Source organism: Hetaerina americana, unplaced genomic scaffold (genome assembly GCF_022747635.1).
Source record: "Hetaerina americana unplaced genomic scaffold, ioHetAmer1.1.p SCAF_11, whole genome shotgun sequence".
NCBI lineage: Eukaryota > Metazoa > Arthropoda > Insecta > Odonata > Calopterygidae > Hetaerina > Hetaerina americana.
The window spans coordinates 4686315-4713722 of NW_027286181.1; the positions used below are offsets into that span (position 1 = coordinate 4686315).

Below are 27408 nucleotides of genomic sequence, written 5' to 3' on the forward strand. Positions count from 1 at the left end.
GGCGCTGTGCGAAAAAATTCGGCGTGAACTGGGTAAAACCGGGAAAGAGACTCATGGTATACTCAAGGCAGCATATGGTGATAAAGCCAGGGGTAGATCGGATTTTTTTGAGTGACACAAATTGTTTCGGGAGAGAGAGAGGATGTTGAATACACCGAACGTTCAGGACGTTCTTCGACCTGAAATCGTGACGAAACTATTTCCGGAGTGAAGGCTTTATTGGACAGGGATCGCATATTAAGTGGTTTAAGCATGGTTTTTGATGAACTCGCTTACCTAAAAGTGATGTGCATCGACTAGTGACTAAAAATATCGGCATGAGAAAGGTGTGGGCGAAGATGGTGCCTTGAGTGCTCCCGGACGAACAAAAGGAAACTCGCACGCGGATCTACCAAGAGCTTGATAAACATAACTGCAAAACACATTACAGCTTTTTTTTACCCTCATCCTGCCGAGAGCTTCTCGACCATGTGAGTGAGGATCCAAATTTTTTGGACAATGCCCCATCAGACTTCTTTCCCTTCCCCGCCACAAATCCGTGCTAAGCGGACGTCACCACGACTCGTTGGAAACGTTAAAACAGGGCGTGACGATGGAGCTTCGTAAAATTCCGGGCGCAGCCTTCCGGAAGGCGTACGTGGCGTGAGAAACCAGCTGGTAGCGGTGTGCGGATGCACAAGGGTGCTACTTCGACGACTTTTGATTGAATATATCAATTCTGTCAATGCATCTTTTAAAATCGACACAGTCCTACTACTTTTGGGACATACCTTGTACTTGAGCCGCACTCAATACGTGATTATGCAATAACGGCCATTTACACCTTAAGTGGGCAAATACTTTCATTGAGCCTAAATATATGTAAAGCCGTATCAATAAAACAAAAATAATTAGACTCTGTATACCATTATCATTTTCATATCATGTCGGCCCTAGCAAATTACTTTGCATTTTATAGGAGAGTGGAGACAGTGAATATCGATTTATTATGTTCTATCCAGCTCAAGTACTTTGCAAAATTCAACGTGTCGGGAAAAAATAAAGCTGAGGCAATCTTTCAAAAAAGACACGTTCGTTTTGTTGGCAGTCATTTTTTCGCCCACGCATACTCCGAAAATAGCACTGAACGAGTCATGAGCACACACTGCACAAGGAAAGGCATTGGTACATTTTGGTACTCGCATATTTCATCGATGAAATGAAAAATCTGAAACTGCGAGAACATGGCCTTCAAGTTGAGCTTCGAAATATAGAGGGGCGCGGCCAAACGACATGGATACCAAGACCTAGGATCTCCTTTCAGAAAATTGCATTTCAACCTAACTTTAATTGACCGTTCTCTAATGTCACTAACATTTCACTAAAGTTTGTCTCTGAGTGGAAATATTATTTATGAATGTGTATGCTAGCAAGCCTCTTCTCATTCGGAAACCAAAAGTTTAAACACAGCCCTCTTACTGCAGATAGAACGCACGCGTGTATAAATTGAAGAACAGAGTTAAGATTATACGTATACACGTATATTTTTCAAGTAATTAAAAATAGGAGGGAATATCGAGAAAAAAGGAAAAAAGAAAACCGACATTATTTGCATGGTCAAGTCGTACAAAACGATAAGTATTCCGGCCGATAATTCGTGTTCTCAGATGTCAGCTATTTGAATTACGTTCTAAAGGGGTCTGATTGTTCTGATTTCATGAGCGGACATGTATTTTAATGAAATAGAAACGAAAACCAATTAAATCTTTACAAAACCAACCCGGTCTTGAAGTGTTTATAATGTAATAATAAAATAGTAATTCACACATGCAATGTTTTAAGGCTCTAGAGTGTGTCCTCGTTTTTAGACTATTTTTCCCGGATATGCGAATGGCGAACATTTAGCAACGATGTCGCTGATTCCCGCAATGACCAATTAGCTAACAAGCATGACGCATACCCTGTTTAAAAACATCAAAATCAGATTAAAAGCAAGATTAAATAATCGTGGTGAATTACAAAGTACGATTTTCAAGGACTAAGAAAGAATAAAAGACTGCGTTTCCACAGGATAGAATTTCTTTTGCGAAGTCTTAGACTCTATCTCCGTGCTTTACAAATGGATTTCCTCAAAATATCGGAACCTCAACCATCTCTCAAATACGATTTTTAAGTTTTACTTTTTCTATTATCAAGTATTCACGAGCATGAACTTGTTTTTTTTTCAAAACTCACCATCAAACAATGCGATAACAAAAATAATGGCCCTTCAGTATTAAATTCTGTTTTGAATCCTCCCTGGATCAATTACAATTTTTATGGGACGTGAACAAATAAACTGTGCACGAACAAAACCACGTAAAACAAAGAGCATTTCGATAAATCCACTGACTTTGAATCCCCGCGGAGCAGAGAGCGTTTGAGTGCTCCAGATCGGAAGGAGACACAATGCATTCGAAAGGTGAGCCAATACTGCGCAGTTAGTTCGGCAGCAGAAGACGAGGGGGGACGAGCGGCCTTCATCCCGGCGCGGGAGGTCACCGCGTTCGAACGGCACGACGAAAAAGGTTCGATCACGACCACGAACTCACGACTCTCTGGCCAGGAGATCATCGAACCGGCGGAGACGCCCGCCGCGAACCATCCGATCGTCCGAGGGAGGGAGTACTGGCGGCAACAAAGGAGGGGGCGGGGGTTGTGGGAGGAGAAACCCTTGGGATTCCAAGTCGGCGCGCGGGTGCGCATTGTAACCCCTGAACGGGGGAAGGCCCTTTGAGAACTATTGCGTTCGAAGAGAGACTGACTGGCTCTTTTTCAATTCCTCCAACCGATACTCCTCCACTCGAATAGAGCGCCACGAGCAATTGATTTTCACTTCCGATTTCCGGTGATGTTAACAGGAGAAAAACAGCTGATACCCGTGAAAACCTTCACCCGCGGCTCTCGAATATCATGATTGGGAAGTCTGGCGTGTAGTTCGTGGAAACTGAATTTACGTGTATACCGAAGCCTATGCACGTCGGCACCTTGATTTTCTAGATCCCTGTTCCCGGATTTGAGCCGATTTCCCTCCCGTATGTTTGCAATCGTATTATACAACCTTTGCTCTCGATCATCCTTCACTGCTGCACGTTCGAAAGGTAACAGATATGTATTTTTTTAGGGTCTGCACTTGAAATGATGTGGGTCGTGGTAGTTCAGAGATAGAGCGTTAGATTGCTGACCGGAGGGCGCGGATTCGATTCCCGGGCAAGGCTCTCAGGGCACCCTAAACTCCACCCGAAATTTGCGATTTTTTGGGTAACAGAACGTCCCGGGAAACCATAGGCAGCACAGGGAAAGGAAGGATCTGGCCCCCTAAGCCCGTTGGGTTTCAGTATTTTTAGTATGATTTAGTACCCTGCAAGCCACGGCCAGGGTGTGTGGCAGGGGGTGAATACACACCCAACAAATAATTTTTACTCGAATATGACCCTAACGCGGTCGGACAATATTGTCCTGATCCCTTATCGTTCGTGGAAAAAATGACATCTTAAATCTATCTGTTCTACACTTAATCTCTCAAATTTTATTGACATGATCTCTCCTGCCGTATCGTGCGATGGGGTTAATGATACATTTTCAACATCATTGCTAGAGAGACTTTCCGAGCCATCAGGGCGGATAAATATAAATATCGGGTAGATATTTATATTTAATGTTATGGTTCTTTTTTAATCGCGATGTCATACACCCAGCACGATTAACTGGAGCCTCGTTCTCATCGGAATTTCCTGAACTGAACTCTTATCATGCGCCCGATTTATTTCAATTGGGCCAGTAAGAATATTTTTCCCGATTTCCGGGTAACTTTCGTCCTTTCTGATGTCTCCGCATGATCCTGCTCAGCCATTTAAATGTGAAATGGAGGCCGTCGTACTAAGCTGATTTTAATGGATTAGACGGGGATGTAGTCTACAGCCAATCACGGTGTGGCCCATAATGTTCGCAAGAAGATGAACATGGTCATAATGGCTTCAACAAATCTTTTCCATGGATACGTATAAAATGTTATTGAGTTGGTGGCCGATGTTAAGTGAAAACCGATCTTCAACTTGGACAATAAGGCTAGAATGTATGAAATGGAAGTCTGGAAGTGTTTTCACACGACATACATTGAACGCAAAGTTTCAAAGCCTGAGGTCTGGTCGCTGACTGCTACAGATAATGCAAATGCAGCTTGTTACGAGCATAATGACGAACTTCATAGTACAAATAATTTTTAGAATTTAACTTATCCTTTAAAAATTATACAGACCTGATTATATCATCATAAAATGGAATAAAACGTTATTTAATAAACCAACCATATATTTAAAATGTAAAAATATATGTAACGCAAGACAATTTTTCAAGTAAATCACAATCCGGCCGTGTTATCTCAAGAGAAACCAAGAAACTTGAGTGTAGTACGTAGGTACTTTTATCAAAAAATAAACTTCTGATTGTTGTCACAGCGCTTATCGCTACTTTTTGATGTTATTTTATAGTTATTAATATCAAGATCACTCCCATGTACCCATGTATGGCCACAGGTTATTTTGGAATGGATGGCAGTATAGCAGAGGAAACTTCATTAAGCGCTTGGATCGATGAGCAAGTTTGTCTGACGCAAAGAACACAAAATCTATGCATAATATAATTAAATGTAAAATATCAATCACTTATTTATTAATGGGTCTCCCAAACCTTTGACTCTATTATTCTGAATTTTTGAAGGAAGATTATACTTGAAGATCAGGGGTGAAGTTCAGGGGGACTGTTTCGGAATTCCAGAGTCCTTGGAATGGGATCTTTTATGGAACAAGAAGCATACGATCTTTTGTACTTTCAAATTCCGATGTTTAAGAATGGTGGAGGAAAAGAAGGTAGCCTATCTTCATGCAGCTAAAGTTTCAGAACTAAAGCAGTAATCAGGGTCAACATTTTATGATTTGATATAATTTTTCCCTGCGGATCCGTGGGGGGTCACGTAAACTATGCTCCAGCATTTTGAGTTGTTTCAAAGTTCTTCAAAAGTTAAAAATGTCTAAGAACCCCATCTTCAAGAACCACGGAAAAGATTATGCAGATATCATACAGATTTAAATTCATTAAGGTTTAGTTAATTTCTCGAAAAATCAATTTTCATTAAATGATTTAAAACGCTGTTTCCCACTAATCCTATCATGCCAAGTTGGAACTAAGACCATTTTATTCACAATATCCTGTATCTATATCATGTATTCCATTTTGACATTTTACTGAATATTTTTTCAAGATTCCATCTCTGCACAGCGCAAATTTTCGAAAAACTTGAGTTTCGTTCAACCTACTGCTATGTGGTCTCGACACTTGTATGCAAAACACACAATAGGGTTAGAAGTAAAACGAGCTATTCAGTCAGCTTCCGACGACGTTCTCGGTATTTAGAATGAAACGCTGAGTTATTTTAACATACACTCATTGCTCAGCAGGAATTCCCGAGAAAATGATGCAGTAAAAACGGTAATCGCTGAGAAGAAGTCCAATCAAAACCATTTTGATCATGTTTAAGTTAAGGTCTCCGGTCTCCTCATTGGTCACATTTTGATTCGAGGGCAACCAATATTATCGCGAGCACGGAATCTGGATAATTCATACGGCAACTCAATAAAACATTGCGGTTGGGAACATTGACATGCCGAGAAATATAGGTATACATATTGAATAACAAGCTGAAAAATGAAGTAATTTTTATTATAAATAAGGCAAAGCTCAATACATACTCCGCGCTTAAGGGTGACGGAAATCAAAGGAAATAAGAAATACCCAGTACAAATTAACATGCTCTCTTTCGCAAGAGGCATCGCACAGTTGTCTGGGAAACTCAATTTTTCGATCAACAGTCCTGATGCTCAGGCTGTCCCACGCATTTGCACTGAATTTTCATCGATTCACACTTTGCGATCTATCTTTTTCGGAGCTAGCTAGAAATGGGACAGTGCAGGGGTGTCCTTTGCCCTCTCCCCAAGCCTCGAACTACCCGCCACCCCACCTCGCCACCGATTCCACAACCACTGGAAATGTTTAACAAGAATTTATGGTAATGCAATTCCTTGTGCGCGGAGCATTTGGTAAGACGCGATGCGGGGAGCTGTTGAGGGACACAAACGTGTGTAGCTCACATTTTCTCGGGAACACATGATTTTATACATGCAGCAATTTATGACGGTAATCCCGCAATTGGTTCATGAATTGGGTAAAAATATCGCCATGTACCTGCAGAAGTTTATATAAATCATAGAGTCATCATGCCAATTCCACCGCCCATTACGACGAAATATGTATATGTAGTAGTAGTAGTTTTTAGGGAAGGCCGCCGACAGCAAAGTTCATTTGCACCATTAGGGATGGAAGGGATGAAGGGTGAAGGGGAAAGGATGAAGGGTGGAGAGAAACCCAGCGTCGGCATTAGCCTACTCTTCGGCACCAAGAGGTCCGCGTTTTAACGTCCAATCCGACGGACGTCGCACTCACTCAAAGTGTTCTCTAAAAAGCACCTCAAGTAGGGATCGGGATATCGTTGAAAAACATTTGTCTCCAAGATTCGAACCCGGGCCCTCTCGGTGGGAAGCCAGTACGTTAGCCACCGTAACATCCCGATCCCCACGAAATATATGATTCCATTTACTGTTTCAGCGGTGGATGTTGAATATTAAAGAGTATGTCAAGACTGGTCCAGTGGGTAGAGCACTGGGTTACTAACTGGAGGGCCCAGGTTCGATTCTGCGTGTCTATGGGTACCCTCAGCCATTTTTCCTCGCTGTGTGATTTTTCGGGTACCATACCTTGAGAGCCATCCGAGATGGGATGGAAGAAAATTTGTTTAACGATAAGAGGAATTGCGCTCAATATAAGGAGGCGTCCATTATTGCTACGTAACCAGGCAGCTCAAAGAAGATGCGAATACTCAATAGCATGGAGAGGCGTTCGGGTGGCACTTCATGAATTGGAGACACTGATCATAGTAAAAGCAAACCAGAGGAATGGGAAGCTTAAAAAACTGGTACCAAATTACAATTATTGAGACCATCTGGACAGCTGAATTCGGAACGAAGACTAATACAAAGAAGAATGAGATATAATCTCATGCTTCGCACTGAACATACTTAAATGAGCCAGAAAAAATGTTTTTATCAACTAGGAAATTGATAACATTACGATTGCCAAAATTGCCGCCAATGATAGGGTACTTTCATTGAGTTCGCTAGTTATACACGAAAAAAAATACTTCGTATTTTTTCTCTACCGACTGCGACATATGTGTAACATTTTTTAGAATAATATCCTAATGTTTCGGTGGGCATACCGAGGTCCAAATTAAAATAGAATTATGGATTTAGTGTAAGTGAAATGATCGACGATGACACCTGATGAAATGAATTAGCATTAAGAATTTTCGGAAAAAATGGATTTTCGACACATTGCCACCACGAATCAAACAGGGAGGCCTACGGATCTATTACTGTGCTTTTCATCTTAAAAGTATGGGCAGTCGCACTTTTACAGTAAACACTGTTCCTCGATCCAAAGGTCAACAGGTGTGAAATAAGCACCCGTTTGTCAAATCCTTAGTCAATTAAGTCGGATTATCCACGACAACCTTTTACCGCCTCTTATGATTTCGAAAGTTTCTAGGACACCATTTGCCAAACTTTTCAGACCGGTTTTCCATTTAACAAATCCATTTAACCCTGATGTGAGACTTTCACACGCGGTTGGACTTAGTATTGGGCGAGATCTAACCTCAACTATCAAACCAACCTTTATGTTGATAACTGTGGCGGAAATGTTGCGGTAAATGCACCACTTTTCTCTTATATCTATCTCAAACGGGCTTCCTGAAGACTGAAAAACCGACGTCTGTGATAAACGACCTATACGAGTATAAGTCGTAGCGAATGAAAGCAAATTAGACCAAACTACTTCGCAGCTAGAAAAATCGGTAGATGCAACCCTACACTCACATGGCCATTAAACTTAAAAGAGAGCACAACTTGAACCACTTTCGGTGGGAGTTCATTAAAGGGTTCGCTTCCGATGTTTCAAAGGGATACGACTATCGACACTCATGGTAAGTTCTATGCCATGAAACAAGGTGCTTCATCTTTACAATACCGTAACTTCCCAGTTTATCACCAAAACAGAAAAAATCATCACAATAGCCATGTCACTGAACTTGTGAAAAATTTTGCTGAGCTCAAGATCGCGGGCATCTCCCTTTATTTCTCTGTCAGAGAGGACTTACTCGTATACGATCACGCATTGCTTCGCCACTACCAAGATGTTTTAGGACTTCTAGTTAGATTTATTTTATTTATCGACTTAATTGGGTGAGATTGAGACTTGTAGTCCCTTCTTCCACCTAACCCTTCGACATTACATTGAAGACAATTACATACAACCAAGCCCTAGGTGGAGGAAAATCCAATTAGGCGGGAATCCAACCCGCGACCCCTGGGTTGGCATACGAGGACGTCACCCCGCCGCCACTGGGGCCGGCGGAGGTAGAAACAGTGCGGTGAAAATTATGGAAAGAAGTAACATGAATTTTTCCTCTCCTGCGGAAAGTCGTCGTTATGGACTCAAAATTCAAATTTACATTCCATGCAAGAATTTCGCTGAAGAACTCCAGGGCCAACTTGATGCAGCGCTCAGACGCCCTAGCTATATCGCGTCTCCCCTGGGAATGGGAATCAAAACTTCACCAAAGAAAACCGGAGGACTGGACCCGCGCACCAAATCGATTCAGCAGTGCCCCACACGCCCTTACATAAGATAAGGGCGAGGACATTTCAGAGATGACACGTTTCCCACAATAAGGAAGAGCTCAACGTCAAGATTCGATGCTAAGATTTAGAATACTTTGTGGGTGTGTTCGAAGACACGAAGTGGAGAACTTCAAGAAATAAGCCCGAAAAATTCAACCAACCGCCTTAAGTTTAAATTTTAAGTTAAATTCCAAAAACCGCCTTGAAGAGTACGAATTGTTTAGGCAAACGTCTGACAAGAGTCGCGTTGCTTTCCCAAGACGCCTTAGAATTTTTTCCGCTTCAAGTTGTCCCACTCCAGTTGTCCGCTTCGCCTGTAAGGGTCGCTTCGCTCACTTTTTGGGACAGACCCTGTAGATTACAGTACAGATAGATACAAAATACTCATTCTTTCCCCGGGCAATCAGGAATCATTCTAGTTAAAAAACAAATTCACCAGATAAATATTAAATATAGTTAATTTTCAATTCAGGATAAGATTAAAAGTCGCGCAGACATAAGGTATATTCGTAGGTGCATGCGTATGTCAGTTTATAGTAACGTATTTGAATGCGTGTATATGAAAAAGGCTTTCGCATGAATAGCTCATTCGCCTCTGCGAATGTGGTTTTGCAGGTGATGTCATTGTTTTACGAGTGGTGACCTAACACCCCCGCCATACGCCCTTGCGGCGGCTTGCACAGTATGATGTAGATGTCCCTCTCGTCAGGCAGATTGCAGATCCAGGATACGGTACTCTGATGAGAAGTTTTTTTCTGGACCGCAGTCGACTCCTTGTCACATCCGTTTCCAAGTGCGCATAATTTCCAATTACTTAGAGCCACCATTCGACCAACCAGACTTCCACGACGTCTCCCGACACTGAAACGCCCCAAAAACTGACCCAATTCGGCCATTTCCACCATCCCTTAAGGAACTTCACCAAAGACCCTTCCCCTCTCCCCCACCTACTTCCTACCTGCAAAAGGGAAGAAGTCCCTCGGACGCATTGTCCCATCGCTCCCACGCAGGCCGGTTGTTGCGGCGGCTGGCTCCAGCAGATACTTGGAACCAGGTGGTCGTGTGATGCCAAGGAAACACGAGGAAATGCACTTCTTTGAGTTAGTCAGATGCTAGCACGCGCGTGCACGGGATGTTGGATCTTTACGATCGCAGCCATGATCATGTCATCGCGTGTGTCCTCGGAAGACGTTTGGAAACTTATAAGGCAACGGATTCTCGCTGCTATTCAGAGTGAGTACGTTTCCAACTTTTCACCACGTTGGTCGCAGGCGATTGCTTGGTCACCCGAAATTGTTCTCGGCCTTTCTACTACACTGAGTTGTCCGAGTCTTGGTCGCCTAATGAATACCACCCATTTATAGAAACGATTCATCTTCCGAAAATTCCTTTTCCTTTATAAGTAAAATGCACTCGGCAAAAACATGAACTCATCCCAAAACACAATTAATACACTCAAACGCCCAATTAGAAATTATATACTGTAACGCAAACTTCATTTTAAACCTCGAATACCAAAATACGACTGGAATTTGAATTATTATTAACTTCATGTTTGATATTTATTTTATGATGCATGAAGTGATTTTACGATGTTTTTTTATTTTGATATTTGTTTGATTTTATTTTAATAACAATAGACGCGAGTTACATGTCCAGTTAGGCAGGCTGTAATTTTAGGAGAGGTAGCAAAACAAATAATGCGTACATATGTTTTCCATATTTTACTGTTTATTATGTTAAACAATACTAAAGGACGAACTTCTCGTAGGAAAAGGCAAATGGGATTAAACATGTGCATCATGAGCGGGATGAAAAAGCAACGCGAAAAATGGCACGTTTATAAATAAATTGCGAAATTTAACTGAGTACTTCCATCTTTTCGCAAAATGTGATCCAGTGGATAAGGGGTTAGAGCTCACCAACTATATGGATGGTAACTAAGCCATTATATACATTTTTAGCTGTTTATCGCATACATCCATAAATATTGAATTTTTAAGAGTATTTGGAAAGAAATAGTTTTCTGGCAAACTTGAAAAACAATACCTTAAGGTATGCACAGAAAACATAAAACCTGTTTACACTCGATATATTTAGTTTAGTTACACGGTTTAAGCCCCGCAAATAAAAAGATCCTTTCTTTGCCGATGGGATTTTTCGGCAAAAAATCCATTGATACCCAGACACTTGAGGATAGCCACAGATTGTAATAAGTGATCAATAGATGTTGTGTGCCGCCAGTAAAGAATACCACACACCCTAGCGGTGGCTCGCTAAATAAAATGAAGAAATTATACTTTCTCAATTCCTAAAAATGTACTTCTACCCCGACCTCAACGAATCCTCGAAAAACTTGTGGAGATAATTTCGATTTGCGGGAACACTCCTCCTCTTTGCCCCCCCCCCCCCTCTAGTGGAGAGAGGGTTGCTCGGCACGTGGAGCCAAGGAGGTGGAAGGGACTGTCGGTGACCTGTTTACGGAAAACTCGCAAGCTTGGTCCGTTGGCGGTGACGGTTAGGCAACCCTCAAATGTTTTCCGTTTTCCCGCATTTTACGCGCGTATTTTCTTCCCGCGTCGTTAATCAATTCTGACACGCGCCGCCTCGTTAATTCCATCCAGATGAGTTTGCAGAGCAAAAACAATACTGAGAGCGCCCATTGCTGTGGTAGTGACTGAAATTTCGATAATGGGGAGTGCGGGTGATCGCCGACCACCTCATTCTCGTCGTGGGCGGCAACAACAATGCTCCCTAAAACGGAGAAGGTGAGGGGGCGCTCGTAGCTGGGCCGAACGCATACCACCCTCGGCCCACCTCCTCGGCGCGCGAAGGGAGCCAAGGTTCTCCCGTGCGTGACGCACACTTGTTGCCAAAATAGCCGACACTCACCCATCAAATTTCTCAATGCAAATCAAGTATTGACCATTTGCTAAATTGTGACAAATAACATAGTTTCAAAATATGTGCGTAGGCGATGTCGAGATCTTCGTAAAATAAGAGCTTATCCACAATAATATCAATCGAATGTTTACGACACCTTAGGGCCTGTACCGCGCATTCCTCCCATGGAGAGCTTGTTTCGGCGAACGGGAAGAGACATCCTTCCTCGGACTAAATTCCTTTCTTAAACGCTCCTCTTCCTACTACTCTAAAATATGGCATTATTTATGTAATCTGTAACATTATCATACTTAACCGTGACGTTGAAGCTGTCTCATTGCGTCTTGAACGACAAATTCAACAACATGGCGTAAAAAATGCTATTAATTGTTTTCCTAAAATATTTGCCTATTTTTCGAGATCGAGAGGAAAACAATAGAAGTTCTTTGAAGGGATATATATTACAGTAACTCGCAATTAACGTATTATAGCATATTCCGACGGATTCGGTGATACAGGGATTGGCAATCGTACAGCATAACACACGATCATGTTGTACCACCACATAACGAAATTACTTCTACGCTAAATCAAGAGTATGCCTTAGTACATATGTAATTCTAATGTAGCTATAAATTTAGGTTTCAAGTCAAGTTAAGGAACCTTACCAATGCATGTATTTTTCTTATAAACTGCATATTGTCTTCTGCAAGCATTTTAATAACCTTTCTGAGCCAAGAAGAAAGCCTATTAAAAACGCTTTAATATACTATATCTGGTAATAGGCAAGGTAATTCATTACATTATAACTGCAGAATGAGGAAACATTACTTCCAGTCTGTATGCAAGAACAGTTAAACGTTTAAAATGTGTACTTTTTGGAGATTAGAAGGTTTCGGAGATATGACTATAAATGCCCTTGCAGGTATTCACTGATTAATGGTTAGATACCATCAGCAATTAACAAAGCAAAGCTGAGATGAAAAGCATGGATTTTACAGGAATATTTATACACAGACAGGGCTGAAGTTGAGTCAACATACACTGGTTGCACCTCAAAAGAAGTCAGTGAATTCAAATTCCTTTAATTGCATTGTAATGATTGAAAACAACATTACGATTAACATGAGTTATGCAAACTTGTTTTCATTAAGATTAGACAAATTTCCACTTCAAACAATGCTTGCTAACTTCATCAAAATCTCTAAATGATTTTTTTCTGTCATTCTTAAGCAAAAAGAGGATTACAGTACCAGTGAATCTTGGAAAATTGTCAAAATTTTGAGCACCAATCGCAGCGTAATATAGTTCCACAACATCGAAATTGAAAATAAAGTCAGTCCATTCAACCCTAACAAAACCAATCAGTAGATATCCAGAGGACACTTATACACATGCTGTTTCTTTATCCATTACCAGTAAAATTCATTTTGAACACACGTTGCTAATTTTGTTGAGAGATGCTGATGGTGTCATGTATATTCTAGCTCATACTTTCTTATAGTAAACAGATGCTAACATAGTCATCGATTATTCCTTCAAATTAAAATAATATTAGCTCTTTCAAATGCAGAAATCTTATCATGATGCTCTTAACTCATCACTGTTTTTATTCTTCAACTTACTTAATGCCTGTGCCATATATTTTTTGCATAGTTGTGTAACTTTAAATTCAAATTACTGGTTATAAACTCGACTGCAGAAACAAATGATCTTTTTGTGAAACACTTTGCTATGATAGAAAACCTTCACAATCTTGATGAGTTCAACATTTTTCAGTTTTAAGTTCACCAAAATCTTTGCAGCAGCTGAAGTCACCATTTTCAACTGTGTGATTGGCAATATACATTTTCTAAGAAATCTATAAATTATACTATGACATGACTATAAAATGCAATTAAGGAAAACAGCCAATATAATAATTAATAATAATGTAAGTCCTACCATACCCCTGAGTGAATTATAGTTACATGCATTCACGTATCTGATTCGAGCAATGCATTCCCACATTGTGCATTTGATCAAGGATGACTACTGCTCCTTGTAGGGGTACCCACGCTAACTTCCTTTTCGGAGTGCTACTGCAGGAATGGATGATGAAGCAGATGACTATTGTCTGAGAATACTGCCGAGGGTTTATTGACCTAACATTGACATAAGACTGAGATAAGGAGGGGCAGTCATACCTCTAGGAATGTCTTAGAATATGGCCCTGAAACCCTTTTGCTTATAAAAAACACCGCTGATATCCTAAAGTTAAAGATCGAAGATGATACATTTTTAATGCTCATCATGGATAAATATGACAAAATGAAGGTTTTAAAAATGTTCATCAAAAATGAAAGAATACGCAAACATTTAGAAACTGAGGAAGAGAGTTAGTTGCTGGGCTTTCAGAGTGGAAAAATTCATGCATAATGAACATAATTTTAGAATGGAATACTGGCATTACTATCAAACATTTTACTGAACTATGTAACAAGATAGCAGGTTTATTGGTAGAATATTTAATAATGCATTATTTTCAGTCAATTAATCACATGTAGACTTACAAATAAAATTTAGTGTGAAGTTTCCATACAAAGACATTTAATAAAAGGAGGAAAAAAACCTTACAGAAGACTGAATTTAATATTTCTCATCCAAGCCTATTTTTCTAGAATTAAATTTGCGATTGTATTTATCACAAAATAGACATTTTTATTTCCCATTCATTCAGCTTCTAATAATATTACCTGTAATAAACGTCCCCTTACACAGAACATTAATTATACCGACAAGTCCACTGTTAATTTCATGTTTTTTAGATTTAGTAACCTCATTAACTCAAGCAAAATTCGATCAGTTCAATCAACAATAGTTGATAAAGGTCATATATTTGGAACCTAATAAGCTACTGACCATTAGTTTTCATTTTGGCAGTATTTTAAAAGCATTTCTAAAGAACAAGCATAATAGCAAGAGACATAATATCGGGACAATAATACTTGGGTTAGTAACAATGTTGTCAAAAATTACAAAGTTTGCAAGTGAAACAAATTCAACAGCTCAAGTTAAATCCAAAAGGTCTTCACAATAGCGATGTTTTCTTGGAAACTTACAAGAGAAAGGAACTGTTACCCTATCCTGAATTTAACGCACAGAGCATAGGAGAAGATCTACTCTTACCTATATAAAACTCTTTCTGACTTCTTCAGATAGAATTTTTCCATTGAGATGAACAAGGAAAAAAAACACTGCCTAGTTTCCATCACCGTGATTTTACCGCTGAGTGGCATCGCTGGGATGAATGCCACATGCTGTACATGATCATGCAATAAATTGTAAATATGGAATTACAGCATTCTTCTCACTTGTTCCTGTATATTCATTACACCATTTAATCTGACCCTCTCACCAAAGGAAAAGTCAATGATCCGGAAAAAATGTTTTTACACCAGTACTTTAGATTGATACTCAAAATCCATTATTACACATCACGTTTCATACCTTCACATGACTTTTGGGAGTAATTGCAATAATAAAGTAACTGCCTAAAACCATGGCTGCACTTCTAAATCTCTCTAGTTTAGCAATAAAATAAAAACCTGGATTCATTTCTTCACTATTCTGTTAAAACTTTTAGGAAAGAAATGAGCCTATGACATATAGTTATATCATAAATTTCATTATTGGAAGCTATAATTTAATATATTCCATAATTTTCCCACATCAGAATATGTGAGACTATTTCACATTTTGAAAAGAATAAAACATGTATTGCGGATTCCATGCAAAATGGATAGTATACATCACTTCCATCCAACATACCTACCCTTTTCCTTCCTCACCTGCAAAATGTTCCCCCTCTCTCACAGTCCTTAGCATTGCAATGCCAATCAAAACACTACCAGCCCTCCCCTTCCCCAACACGCCAGACATTTCCTCGCTTGATTTCCTTAATATCCACTACATCTTTTCCATCCTTCTCCACACCCACATTCCAAAAGCCCCAACCTACACCTACCAACCTCCTCCTTTGACCATGTTTCTGCACCGCACATAATTTGCTCCAAATCAAAGTTTTGAAGAGCCTTTTCTTAACATCCTAACTCAATGTCCCTGTCATCAATTCCCTCCTCCTTGTAAAAGTTTCTTTGCCTAACAAAATTCTTCTCCATATTCACCTACTACTTGGTACACCTTTGTCCAAAACAATTCCAAGATAAGGAAACTGATCCACCAACTCAACTTTTAGCCTCCCATTGTAATGTTTAACTTTCCTCTTTCTTGAAAACCCCATAAAATATTTTTTGCTTATATTTGTTCTCATCCCATCTATATTACATTGATTTATGATCTGTTCAGTAATGCTTGCAACCCCTGGCTATCTGGAAAACAAGCTTGATGATTCACAAACCCCATTTTATGAATTCCCCTCCAATTTTCATTCCTATATTCAGTTCTTCCCTTGCCTCTCTTACCATTTCATCCACATTTACATTGAAAAGTATCGGTGATAATGAATGCTCCTTTCTCACCCCCCTTCCTCACATTGCCCATCCTAATTCTCAATCCTTCTCTTGCATCTGAGCAGTCTGGGACATGTACAGGTTATGTATAAGTTGCCTGCCCCACCTATCCACTCCTGTTACATTTTGATTGTATATTTCATGTTCCTCTCCAATTGTGACAGCATTACTGCTATGGCATCACACATGGCATAGCAGTAATGCTGCTAATCTCCCCTTTCTGAACCCAAACTGATCATCCCCTAAGTAATTATTTGCCCTCCTCTCCACCCTCTTTCTGATGATCCTAAATACCAGCTGCCTATGATATCTAACTTTTCTGTAGTTCTCACGTATGACTGCATTTCCCCTTTTTGGGATGGGAATCAACATTCATTTGAAGAAATCTTGAAATGAATAGTCCATAAAAACTCTTCCTCCCATGTTCATCTATACTCTTCAGGAGTTCTGCAGGAATGTTATCTGCCTCCACTGCCAAATTTGATTTTGATTTCCTCTTGCCCATTCCATCTTGCTATCAAGTGTGCAAAGTTGCCATTAAAGATTTCTATTTCTTTTACTTTAGTTTACTGGTCTAATTTTCTGATACATGTTTTTTTCATAATTCCAAGAGTTGCTGAAATTCCATTCCCATCACCCATATTTTTAAAAAATTATTCATCTAGCCTCTTATTTTCAAGTTGCCCTATCTAAGTTTTCCTATTACGTCTGTCTCATTTACTTTCTTCTTAATGCATTTAATAACAGGGAAAGGGAAGACATGCAGAGTTTGAAATGCACCAATGAAAAATTCATCACTCTATGGACGAAAGTTGTCAACCACCTAGAAACGCTAAAGATTGCACTCTCTTCATAGAAATATGGGGTTCCCTGATGTACCCAAAAACAACCATAGCATGCATTATCAATGCCGTTTCTTGTATAAAACCTTAATTGTTGTCTAGCTGCCAAAATTATAGTATAACTTCCACTTACGTCAATGATGCTCTCGTCTCCCAGGGCCCATCGTGGATGATGTTTACTCAGTGCTGTAGGGAAATCAGGGTCAGTCTGAGGGCGCTGAAACACATAACCGACCATTGCATCATCTTGGGATCTTGCCAACTGAGGTCTATTTTGATCAGGAACCTGAGAGCACAGAAATAATCACGTGTAAATGATATAAATCTAATCCACAACCTACCCAAATGTTTCAGGTTTAAAGCCTGCTCTAAGCATGGGTGTTGTGCCAACTCTTGTGATCTGACCCCTAAAAGACCCAGTAATTACCGACAGCAACATATCCCTGGAGCACATGGGCACAACATAACTTCAAAAGGAAAAATCTCATCCTTTACGCAGGATACTTTAAGAGCTGAAAGTAGTATTGAGCAAACTTATCACTCAATGAATATAAATCATTTTAAAATGCTCTACTTACTGCAATATCTCAACTGAACTCAACATGTTATCAGGTCATTTTCTCGAGGTTTTTACACTTTTCTTACAGATTTATATCATAGATAAGATTACTGGAGATGCATAACGGGAGAAAGTGGAAACACTAAAAGTGGGGACAGAGTAACATTCATGAGTGAGAAAACAATAGATATGAGCACGGTCAGGTGAATTCCATTAAATAAGAACGAGTGAAGGGATTTCCCATGAAAACCAGTCAAAGTATCGAAATTAGAGCACTAATTATTACAACAAGTGATTTATTTTCAACATGGTAATCAGTTCAACAATCATACATAGTAAATTCACCAATAAAATCACCTCAATCACTTAACCAATTTAAAACTGTCTTAACAACTAGACGTATGCCTAAAGTGAGGAGATGGGGAAGGTGAATGAGAGGCACTCTCCTTGATCATTATCCTCATTCCCTCTTGATTTTTCATTATAAAAAGTCTCCGCTGACACACATACAGCCATGTGACTTTCCCTTTCTCTCATTCTGTTCATCTTTATCATGAAAAAACGCCTTGAATTTGTATCCCTCAGAATAAACAATAATCTTTACTGATTCACTGGACATGAGGAAACAGATCAACATTTGAAGAGCATCAGGAGGAGGCAGGGCAATTGAATACTGAGCACAATCGCATAAGAAATTATACAATCATAGTGGATTATTTCTTTTCCAAATGTTACCTATGATTTCTCCAGTGGTGGCTAACCAGGTGAAACTAACCAGGGGTTACTAATTAATCTATGATTTCATGAATGCTTTTCAGCTTCTAAATGCATTATTTCCTATTCCCGCCAAAACATTTAATTTTTGCCTTTTATTTCATGACTAATGAATCAGATGAGCATTCACTGTATGTAATAACTTCCACTGTTTCAGTTACATTTCTCCAGTCAATTAGATTAGAACAGAAGTTAAAAATTCTCCTGGGAATAATGAGAATCCTGGGTCACTATGGCCAAAGGAGTCACCTCCATTGAAACATTTCTAATACCCAGTAGCTCACCACCCAATATAAAAAGACAACATTTATATTATGAATGCCATATGTTAGACAACTTTCATTTCCTACTTGACCATGCTGATACTGTATAACAAGGTAAAAAACTTCCATTTGCAACCTAAATTGCTTTGCTGTGGTGGAGCTGTGCTTTCATCTTCAACTGCTAACATACTTGCACATTATGTTTTTTCGAGTGTTACTTTGTTATTTCCCTCATTTTTATTGTTAGAATCAGAGGCAGTTTTTAGCACCGTGCACCCGAGCAAGCCTTTGGTGGCTTAAGCTAAAGAAACAACTTCGGTCAAGCACACCAAAGGGCTCACTACAGAACCTGCCAAGGCTGGGTGTCCCTTTTGGTGACAGTGGCACCAAGAGTTGGATCACATATCTTCTAAATATGAGTACATGATCATCATATATGCAATGTTTACAGTTACTCAAATTTCATGAAACATAACCCAACATACTAATAAATTCTGGCAAGAGCTTAAATCATGCATGCTACATCACAGTATTCATGACTGCAAACTGCTGCAGTAAATTAATCTGGTACTTAGGGATAAAGACACACAGGATAAGGTTTGAAATACATCCTGTAGGATATAAATGATCCAATATAGAGTCCGAAGCCTCTTATTAGCTTTTTATATGGCTAGTTTCCTTATTCTTTAAGTCTTTTACAGTTAGCAAGTTTATTTAAAAGTAAATAAAAATTTATTTTTAGGATATGAACACTAACATGAGATAATAAATTTTATTTTTATAGAAAATTAATGAATTCCCTAGAAAATGTCCAGAATCTAGGGTCATGGTAAATTCCAGCTTGGGCACAAGGATTTCATCTTTTGATAATCTACCGCCATCATTGGCTATCAGGCATACTATTATCAATAGAATTTAAAAGATAATTATGAAAAGAATTCCACTAATCCGTCACACTTTTTAAATCATCTTCGGATTCTAGGAATGAATTCACACTATATATTATTTCTGTAGTGTATATATTTCAGTTTCTAGCCTATTGACACTCACTAAAGTTCACCATAAATGTGAATTATTAATAAGAGAACTTTGATCTTCCTAAAAAAGTATGCAGCAAAATGATATTTTAATTGCTGCAAACATTTTGTAATGGACAGAATGTAAAGGTTGGAACCTATTGAGGATATTTTTAAGACAGTCATAGATTAAATCCTCATAAATAATGATTATGCAGAGTACTGGAAATTTTGATTTGAAGTAAATAAGTAATAAAAATTAGACTTACTCCAAAATATATTTAAGTCTTTGCTGTTTACAATTTTAAATCAATGATATATATTAAGTATTAATTTAAAATCATTGACAATGTAAATGACTGACTAAATGAGTATCTTTTTTTTGTAATTTATAGCAATAAAACAAAACGCAAAATTGCACAAATTATGATTAAGCATAAAACAATAACTTATTGTGAATTGAAATGGTTGGTTGCTGAAGAAAATGATGTTATTAATCTAATAAAACCGCCACAGGATTTGCAAAGCTATATGACAGTAAGTTTTTGAGAACTTTCCATTGTATGGCCACTTGTTATCAATTCATTTGGGGTTCAGAAGAGGACAATCTGACTAATGGTGCACTAGTGTCAGTGACATAATGTTCATAGCATCAAAGGGTAACTCGGGTCTACATGATATTTCGAATCAGTGGTGAATCTTGACCAAGTAAAGACTGAGTTCTGCTGATTGATAAAAATGATCTAATTTACTAATCCAAGAAATCCCACACAAAATTCAGCATTGCACGCGATTCTAACATGACGTTACTAACACCTAATGCTCACTACTAACTACCTCCTGTCTGGCTATCTAGTATAAATTGCAATCATAAAGATACTTATCAGCTATTTGAAAAAAATAACACACTGAACAAAATTTTGTGTGATTTCGAATTTTCCACTTTTAGTAAAAGTTAAATAAGGTCAACATAAAATGCACACTAAAATTTTGACAACAAATAATTCAAAATCTTTATTTATCAAAGTGAGGTTATGCCACTATAGATTTCTTAAAAAGAAAAACATAAAAATATATACATTCATTACCGTAGTGAAGAGAAATATGTATTAAAATTTGCTCTTTGGAAGCCCAGTTCAAAATATTCACTTAAACGACAGAAGTGGTTTGAAATCAACCAATCCTCAGTTACATTTTTGAACCTATTATAGCTAGTCTGTCTTGCAATATAGGGATATTTGTTCTAGACCTTTAAGGCAAGGTTATCTGACTGGTGGAAGGTTTTGGACAATCTGCTTTGGGTAATGCCTAACATATTTCTTGACCTTGTATTATGCCTGTGCATATTGCCTCGTGATAAACATTTATTTACATTATATTTTGCATGAATCAAGGACTGGTATATGTATACATAAGTTAAAGTCCGTCATCACTCTTAGCCTGACAGAGAGCGGACGACAGTGATCATGATGACCACAGAGGTTACAATTCTAACTGCTTTCTTTTGTAACATAAGCAGAGATTTTGTGTCACTTGTATATCCCCAAAGCCTTAGGTGGCTTTGGAAAATGGCAAGTCTCAAATGTTTCTCAGGAACACAGCTTTTAAGTTTCCTGATTAGGAAGAGATTCTTCTAAAGTTTTTTGGAGATTGCAGTTACTTGAATTTTCCAAGAAAGATAAAAGAAATTTGCTATACCATAGGAGGCATATTATATTTATGACAAGGATTCAACCGACACAAAGAATGTCTCCAAATTGATCAAAGGAATCACATGCAAACAAAAGTACTCAAAGAGGGAATTGGATTCCCTGAAAAGTTAACAAGGAATAAAATATGTTGATTAACATAAAAAACCTTAAAACTACTCGAAGATGGTCGCATTACGCGAGGAAAATCTAAAAAGAACCATATTAAATTTGAAATTATAGGCAAATGTAAAAAATCGATCCCCTGGAATTAATTGTAGTTTTTTAATTAATCGAAAAAATTAGAGTCTAATACCAAATCCAGAACCATTATACACATCTAAACATAAGGAAAGAAAAACTGTACCGTAAATGCCAAACCCCGGCTTCTCAACGAAGCGGTCGAAGCATGTTAAGGCCATACACCGGAGAGCTATTTTATGTAAGACAACACTAATTTTGAACAAAAGAAGTGTATAACAGTGACACTACAATGTTTCAAAACATTGGTACGAACGTTTTCAAATAAGACATGTACTTGCAACAATAGTATAACAATGCATGATGCCATAGCTGAAAATATGTTTATTCTATGTCGTCGACAAAATGAACTGAGAATCCACTTACCTGATGCCTAATTATTTGCGGAGCTGTCATATGTCCATTGTTGTGGCTCAACATACCGCTTGTTTCTCTTGAGATTTCTCCTAACCACTTCATTTATTTTAATCTGTAACGCGAGATGAAATGCAAATTTAATCATATCCGTAAGTGGAAACAGACTTAAACCACACCATTATCATAAAATGTCCATGATCGCTAAGTCAGGATTGACCCTTTACACATAAGAGTGGTCACCCACTAAAGATATATTCGATTACTATTAGTGAAAATTCAGCAGAATATGCTCTCCGAATTTCATAATTGAACTAAATTAATCCAACGATAATAAATAACGATAGTCAATTTCGGCGCCACAAATGACAGCGCACACAGTAATGTTTACATCGTACATTGGTTGCATTACGTAATTGAACCAACCTGTAGCTCGAAAATGACAGCTGGCGAATCTGATATATTAACTTATAAAAAATACCAACAGCCGAAATAAATTCAATAGGACCAAATCCAAACTTATGAATAACCTGTCAAAATATTCTACCACTTAGACAATGGCGCTCAAAGTCTGGGAACTTAAGTCAAATAAACAAAGATCTACAGCAAGCTGAGACGGATATTAACCAACACTCACCAAGATACTCTATTTCATGTAAAATACAAAATACTACAACACATGTCACGACCGAATATCTTCTTAAAACGCGAACATTGCTACACACTGCAATACGATGACAGAATCTGCTATACACATTATCGCTCTACCCTCACAAATACTCTTCACGAAAATATTTCACTTTGATGAAGAAACATGACAATATACAGCCGTGAAAACTATTTACAATTAATTCTCAAATGGATTAACAACTACATGTGAAGGATGACCATGGATATAATATATTTACTGTTTACTATTCACACATGCGACATATTAGGCCCCACAGAACGCCGGGTAATCAATTGCGAACAATAGCCAATCGCCAGGCGGAGTGGAGGGAAATTCAGAAATGAAAAACATATGTTCGATCAAACTTTTTTTATAGTATGAAACGCTGTCAATACATAAATAATAAATACAATGTATTGCATTCTTCCACACATTTTTACATACTTTAGGCCTACAAACTAAAGTACAGGCAATCACACATCTCACCCATTCTATTAAGTGCTGGAGGTGTTGTAAAAACAGGCGATGGTGTAGAAATTAGTTATGAACAGAATAATAACCACACCACGCAAAATTGTCAAACTCATAGAAATGAAAATATATATTGCTTGTAATGTGATGAAATTTTGTGATTTATAATTGGGTCAACGATTAAGAATGATATGTGAGCCTTGATGTATCACTGCTACATGATATGAATCACACTAAGTCAGGCTATTCATAGACATTATCACATATACAATATGCATATGCTTACAGTATTTCAATACAAAACTGTCTCAAGTAACATTCAACTTCTCTGCACATTCACTTGCAAAACAGACCTAATCAAGAGGTACACTAGAAAAATCAAACTTCACACAAATGCAGTTGTAACAGTATTTCATCTAAAAAATCAGAAAGCAGATGTCTCACTAGATACATTGTTTGTAGAAAAGGTTATTCTTGAGATAAGAGAACAATGTGTATGTTTATGCATTATACGCTTAGCCAATGATGTGACATAGTTAGCATGACTCAACAACCTTGTAGACAGTGCCAGTGTGGGGTATGTCCAATATACCCATTGATATAATACATTGTAAGCACACTCTGAAATTACTTTCATGACTTAAAAACTCCATTTTTAAATAATTACTGTACAAATCATAAAACTGAAATAAAAATTATCACTGACAAGAACTTGAAAATGCCAATGATATTTTTATTAATTAGTCGCACAAATTCACAAGAAGGCAGTAACAAATTTAATTCAATAATGGAATGGCAAGGTTTTAAATCAAATGAATCTTTACAATATACCCTCACCAAATCAATCTACAACCATATGTCTAAAATGTGCCAAGCCTCACTGCATTTCATTAAATTCATTTGCTGTTTTAAAACTCTGAAGCATCACTTCACTCGACGCAGTATTTAAAATCACATTTTACTTATCAACTTTTGAACCTGAGGCACCTAGCTAAAAAAAAAGTGGCATCACAAACCAATCAGTCTCCAACAGCACAACACCATAAAAAATATATGAAAGGTACAGTTCTCTGCTACCACTTATGGCATTCTTGTTTGAGGTACATGTTAAACAGTTATGGAAGCTTGGCTTAAGGTTCTTCCATGGCACCAGTGTATTTGTTTTGTGGTATTTTAAAATTAGCAGTTTTAATATCCCTTTAAACTAAAGAGAAGTAACTTTACATTTATGACTAATAAAAATTAGATAACAGTGTGAAATTGATTAATCGATCCTAAAACCACAATGGTTACAATGGACAAATATTATAAGATCAATTACCACAAGGAAACTTGTTTTACAGTTAAAGACTTGAAAAGTGATAATACAATATTCCACAAATAATACAAGCGAAAAAAACACTAAAATGCATTTAACAAAATGAAATGGTAAATAAACCAGAAGATAATATAGGGGACAAGCATGCAAGACAATCGTCAAACACTTTAGAAAAATCTCTCAAACTCACAAGAACAGTCACTAGCACGCACGCATTCACTCACATTAAACATAACATCCAAATGAATTTCTCAGTCGTTATTGCATATGTACAACATTTTGCCACATTAAAACGGTGATGGAAAAAGAGCAGCATAGAAAATCTAGCCACCAAGAAACCGCTTAGGCACCTATGGCTACATGACTTCGTCAGTGAGTGGAGGGCTCATGGAATACTACAGTTATCTCACCATCATAATGGGGTAGTAAAATAACATGGCCCCAGGTACAAAGAAAAAACAGTCTCTTCCACTGACTCTTCTTCCATTGCTTTGTAAATCACTTCAAATGTTCAAACAATGACGTACCATCACTATTGTTGTGATAAAACAACACCCTACCAAAAACCAATATTTAAAATTCAGGAATTGTTGAAAAGGATATTCAGGCACTGTGCAACTTCCCAAGTTGGATTAATATAAACCCAGCCTAAAATGCAACTTTTTTTAGTAAGGGGAAGAATAGCTAAAATAACGTTGGTTCAAATATTTCCATTAGACAGCAGTAAAATCAATGTACTTGAGAGTAACAAAACACCCTGAAAAAGTATCTTTTTTCTCCATGAAAATAGAAAGCCCTCTGAAAAACTATTTTCATTAGATCTAATTTTGCAAAATACACATTGGCAGAAAGAGAAGATGCTCCAATGGTCACACAGAATCATTCAAATGATTAGAAGCAAGCTTTGTGACCAAAACACTCAAATGGTTGTCTTCCCATAGAAAAATATTCTGCTGCCCTGGAGCAGGCTAAATTGGACCAGAGGTTTGCAAGGGCCTGGCTGTGGCCACTAACTCAACAGCTGAATCAGCAGCTCCCAGGAGATTCCTTTTCCCCAACCCTTCTATTCACTGGATTCTCAAGTGCTGGCCAAACCAGATCCTTCATCGGTAGCACTTTTGCTTAACACTCCCCTCTCACAAGAAGTCAAATAATTCCGAAAGGCCTTCAGCATGGTCGAGGCTGAAACTGTAATCTGACTCGGAGAGCGGAGGCTCCAGCGCCAGGAAGGGTTCCGAAGGTGAAAGCACCGAAGATGCAGCAGATGATATTCCCACACCTGAAGAATGGGAGCCAGGTGAGAAACTAACTGGATCCAGGTCTGCACGTCCCAAGATAACATATGAAAAGGAAACGTGAAATCATAAGCTTACTTCCTCAATGAGACAATCCTATATGACCAGAGACACTTTTATCCAAGTATCTCTCACACTATTCTCCGTTGAGTCATTGTCGCCAAATTATGCACAAATTGAAAATGATCCATTTCTTTGGACAGTAAGATCTGATGCTTTTCCAGCATTCTGCATGTAGAAATTGCTCTCCAGTCTTCTATTTGCAGAGGGTCTCCATTCCAGCTGATTTTTCGATGCCCAAGTTGAGCATCGAAATGTCAGCCAGCATGGAGACTCGCACCAAATGGAGGAATTTTCGATCTTTGCGACTGCACCTCACTCAATTAGAAGCACAATGCAATCTTTCGAGGGCAAATAAAATTCTAGACATTTTCATGATAACTTTCATTTCAAAGCAAGCACCCGAAAACTTCTGAACCAAAATGGCACCGCAAATAAGAAGAACTGTACTACCACATTAAATGAGGAGACAAACCTTAATTTTACGGAACAAAACTAGTGATGTCACAGGTCATAGTGAAGTGGAGGTTATACAAAAACAGGTATACTCAAAACACACCAGAAATACTACTCAAATGGTAACATTAAGACGCCCTAGGCCACTAAACACTATGTAAGATTGTGCGGCTAACGTGCCGTAAGAGTTTGGCGACATCATATTGATTTGCAAAAGTGGAGTCTCCCCTGTGTCCGAACAGCTGGTTCCAAGAATTTAAGTGTTTAGCATTACCTAGCAGATGACATATGTTTAGAAAACCGGAAAGAATATGAAACTTGGGGAAGATATTACGCTACTTGTAAGATGATACTATGGAGTATTAAATCACAGACTCAAAAATGAATAACCATGTATCACCCAAAAACTTTTTTATATTTTATCAAAATGGCCAGTGAGAGCAATGTTATTCTTAATGGATATACCAAACATTTGGAAGAAAACTAATAACACCAAGATTCATGAAATAAATAATTCCAATGAAATTATACATACATACGATCAAAGTGATGCCACACTGTGCGGAGTACAATGTTTATCATCACAATAACATGATAGTTTCACATAACTAGTAACTTCTGGCACATTTAATATAGGACATGGCGAAAATAGGGTCTAATATAAAAGATTTAGCTAACCATATTTTCTCCAATGCAATGCAGAAGTTTACACAAGAGTATTAAAAATGCATAACCATAGTAGCATTAATATATATAATTAAGAAAATAATTTTAAGAATAATCAAATAAATTTCTGATGGTTCAAATGAGGTGCTGAATTCTTAAATGACCCAGAAATGTAGCAGGCAAAGTATGCTTTCCCATAGAAATGCCAAACAGCAATGACAACGCCCAGGAAAAATAATTGTTCTTATATCAATAGAAAACTGGAATTTACTTCTATTACATGAAATAGAATTTACCTTACTGTTATGTACACAGCTTCCTGTGATGCCATGATTTATGTAAAAATAATCAAATAAAGAGTTACCAGTGCAGATATTGTCCGTCACTACTATTCCATATACCATTAATGGTACCTAAGGTTATTGTAAAGATTGCACATCATGAAAAATATTAATGGGCAAAAGTATCACAGCAATCAAATGATTTTAAATGCAATTAAATACACATAACC

At 38.0% G+C, this 27408-nt stretch overlaps 2 protein-coding genes across 3 annotated transcripts in view; both read right to left on the bottom strand.

Annotated features, from left to right (window-relative positions):
* LOC139701070 (pumilio homolog 2-like) overlaps positions 1-22833 on the bottom strand; it is a 1002002-nt gene extending 979169 nt beyond the window's left edge. The window contains exons 1-3 of the mRNA XM_071599645.1: positions 22599-22833; positions 21974-22076; positions 17180-17332 (exon numbers count right to left, since the gene is read on the bottom strand). Of these exons, the coding sequence (XP_071455746.1) occupies positions 17180-17332; positions 21974-22066 (246 nt within the window). The 5' untranslated portion in view covers positions 22067-22076; positions 22599-22833. The remainder of the gene's footprint in view (positions 1-17179; positions 17333-21973; positions 22077-22598) is intronic.
* A 158-nt stretch (positions 22834-22991) lies between these two features.
* Positions 22992-27408, bottom strand: part of LOC139700885 (transcription factor E2F3-like) — a 30080-nt gene continuing 25663 nt past the window's right edge. For both annotated transcript variants that reach the window (XM_071599327.1, XM_071599328.1), the window contains one exon: positions 22992-25741. In XM_071599327.1, coding sequence (XP_071455428.1) covers positions 25557-25741 — 185 coding nt within the window. In that variant the 3' untranslated portion in view covers positions 22992-25556. The remainder of the gene's footprint in view (positions 25742-27408) is intronic.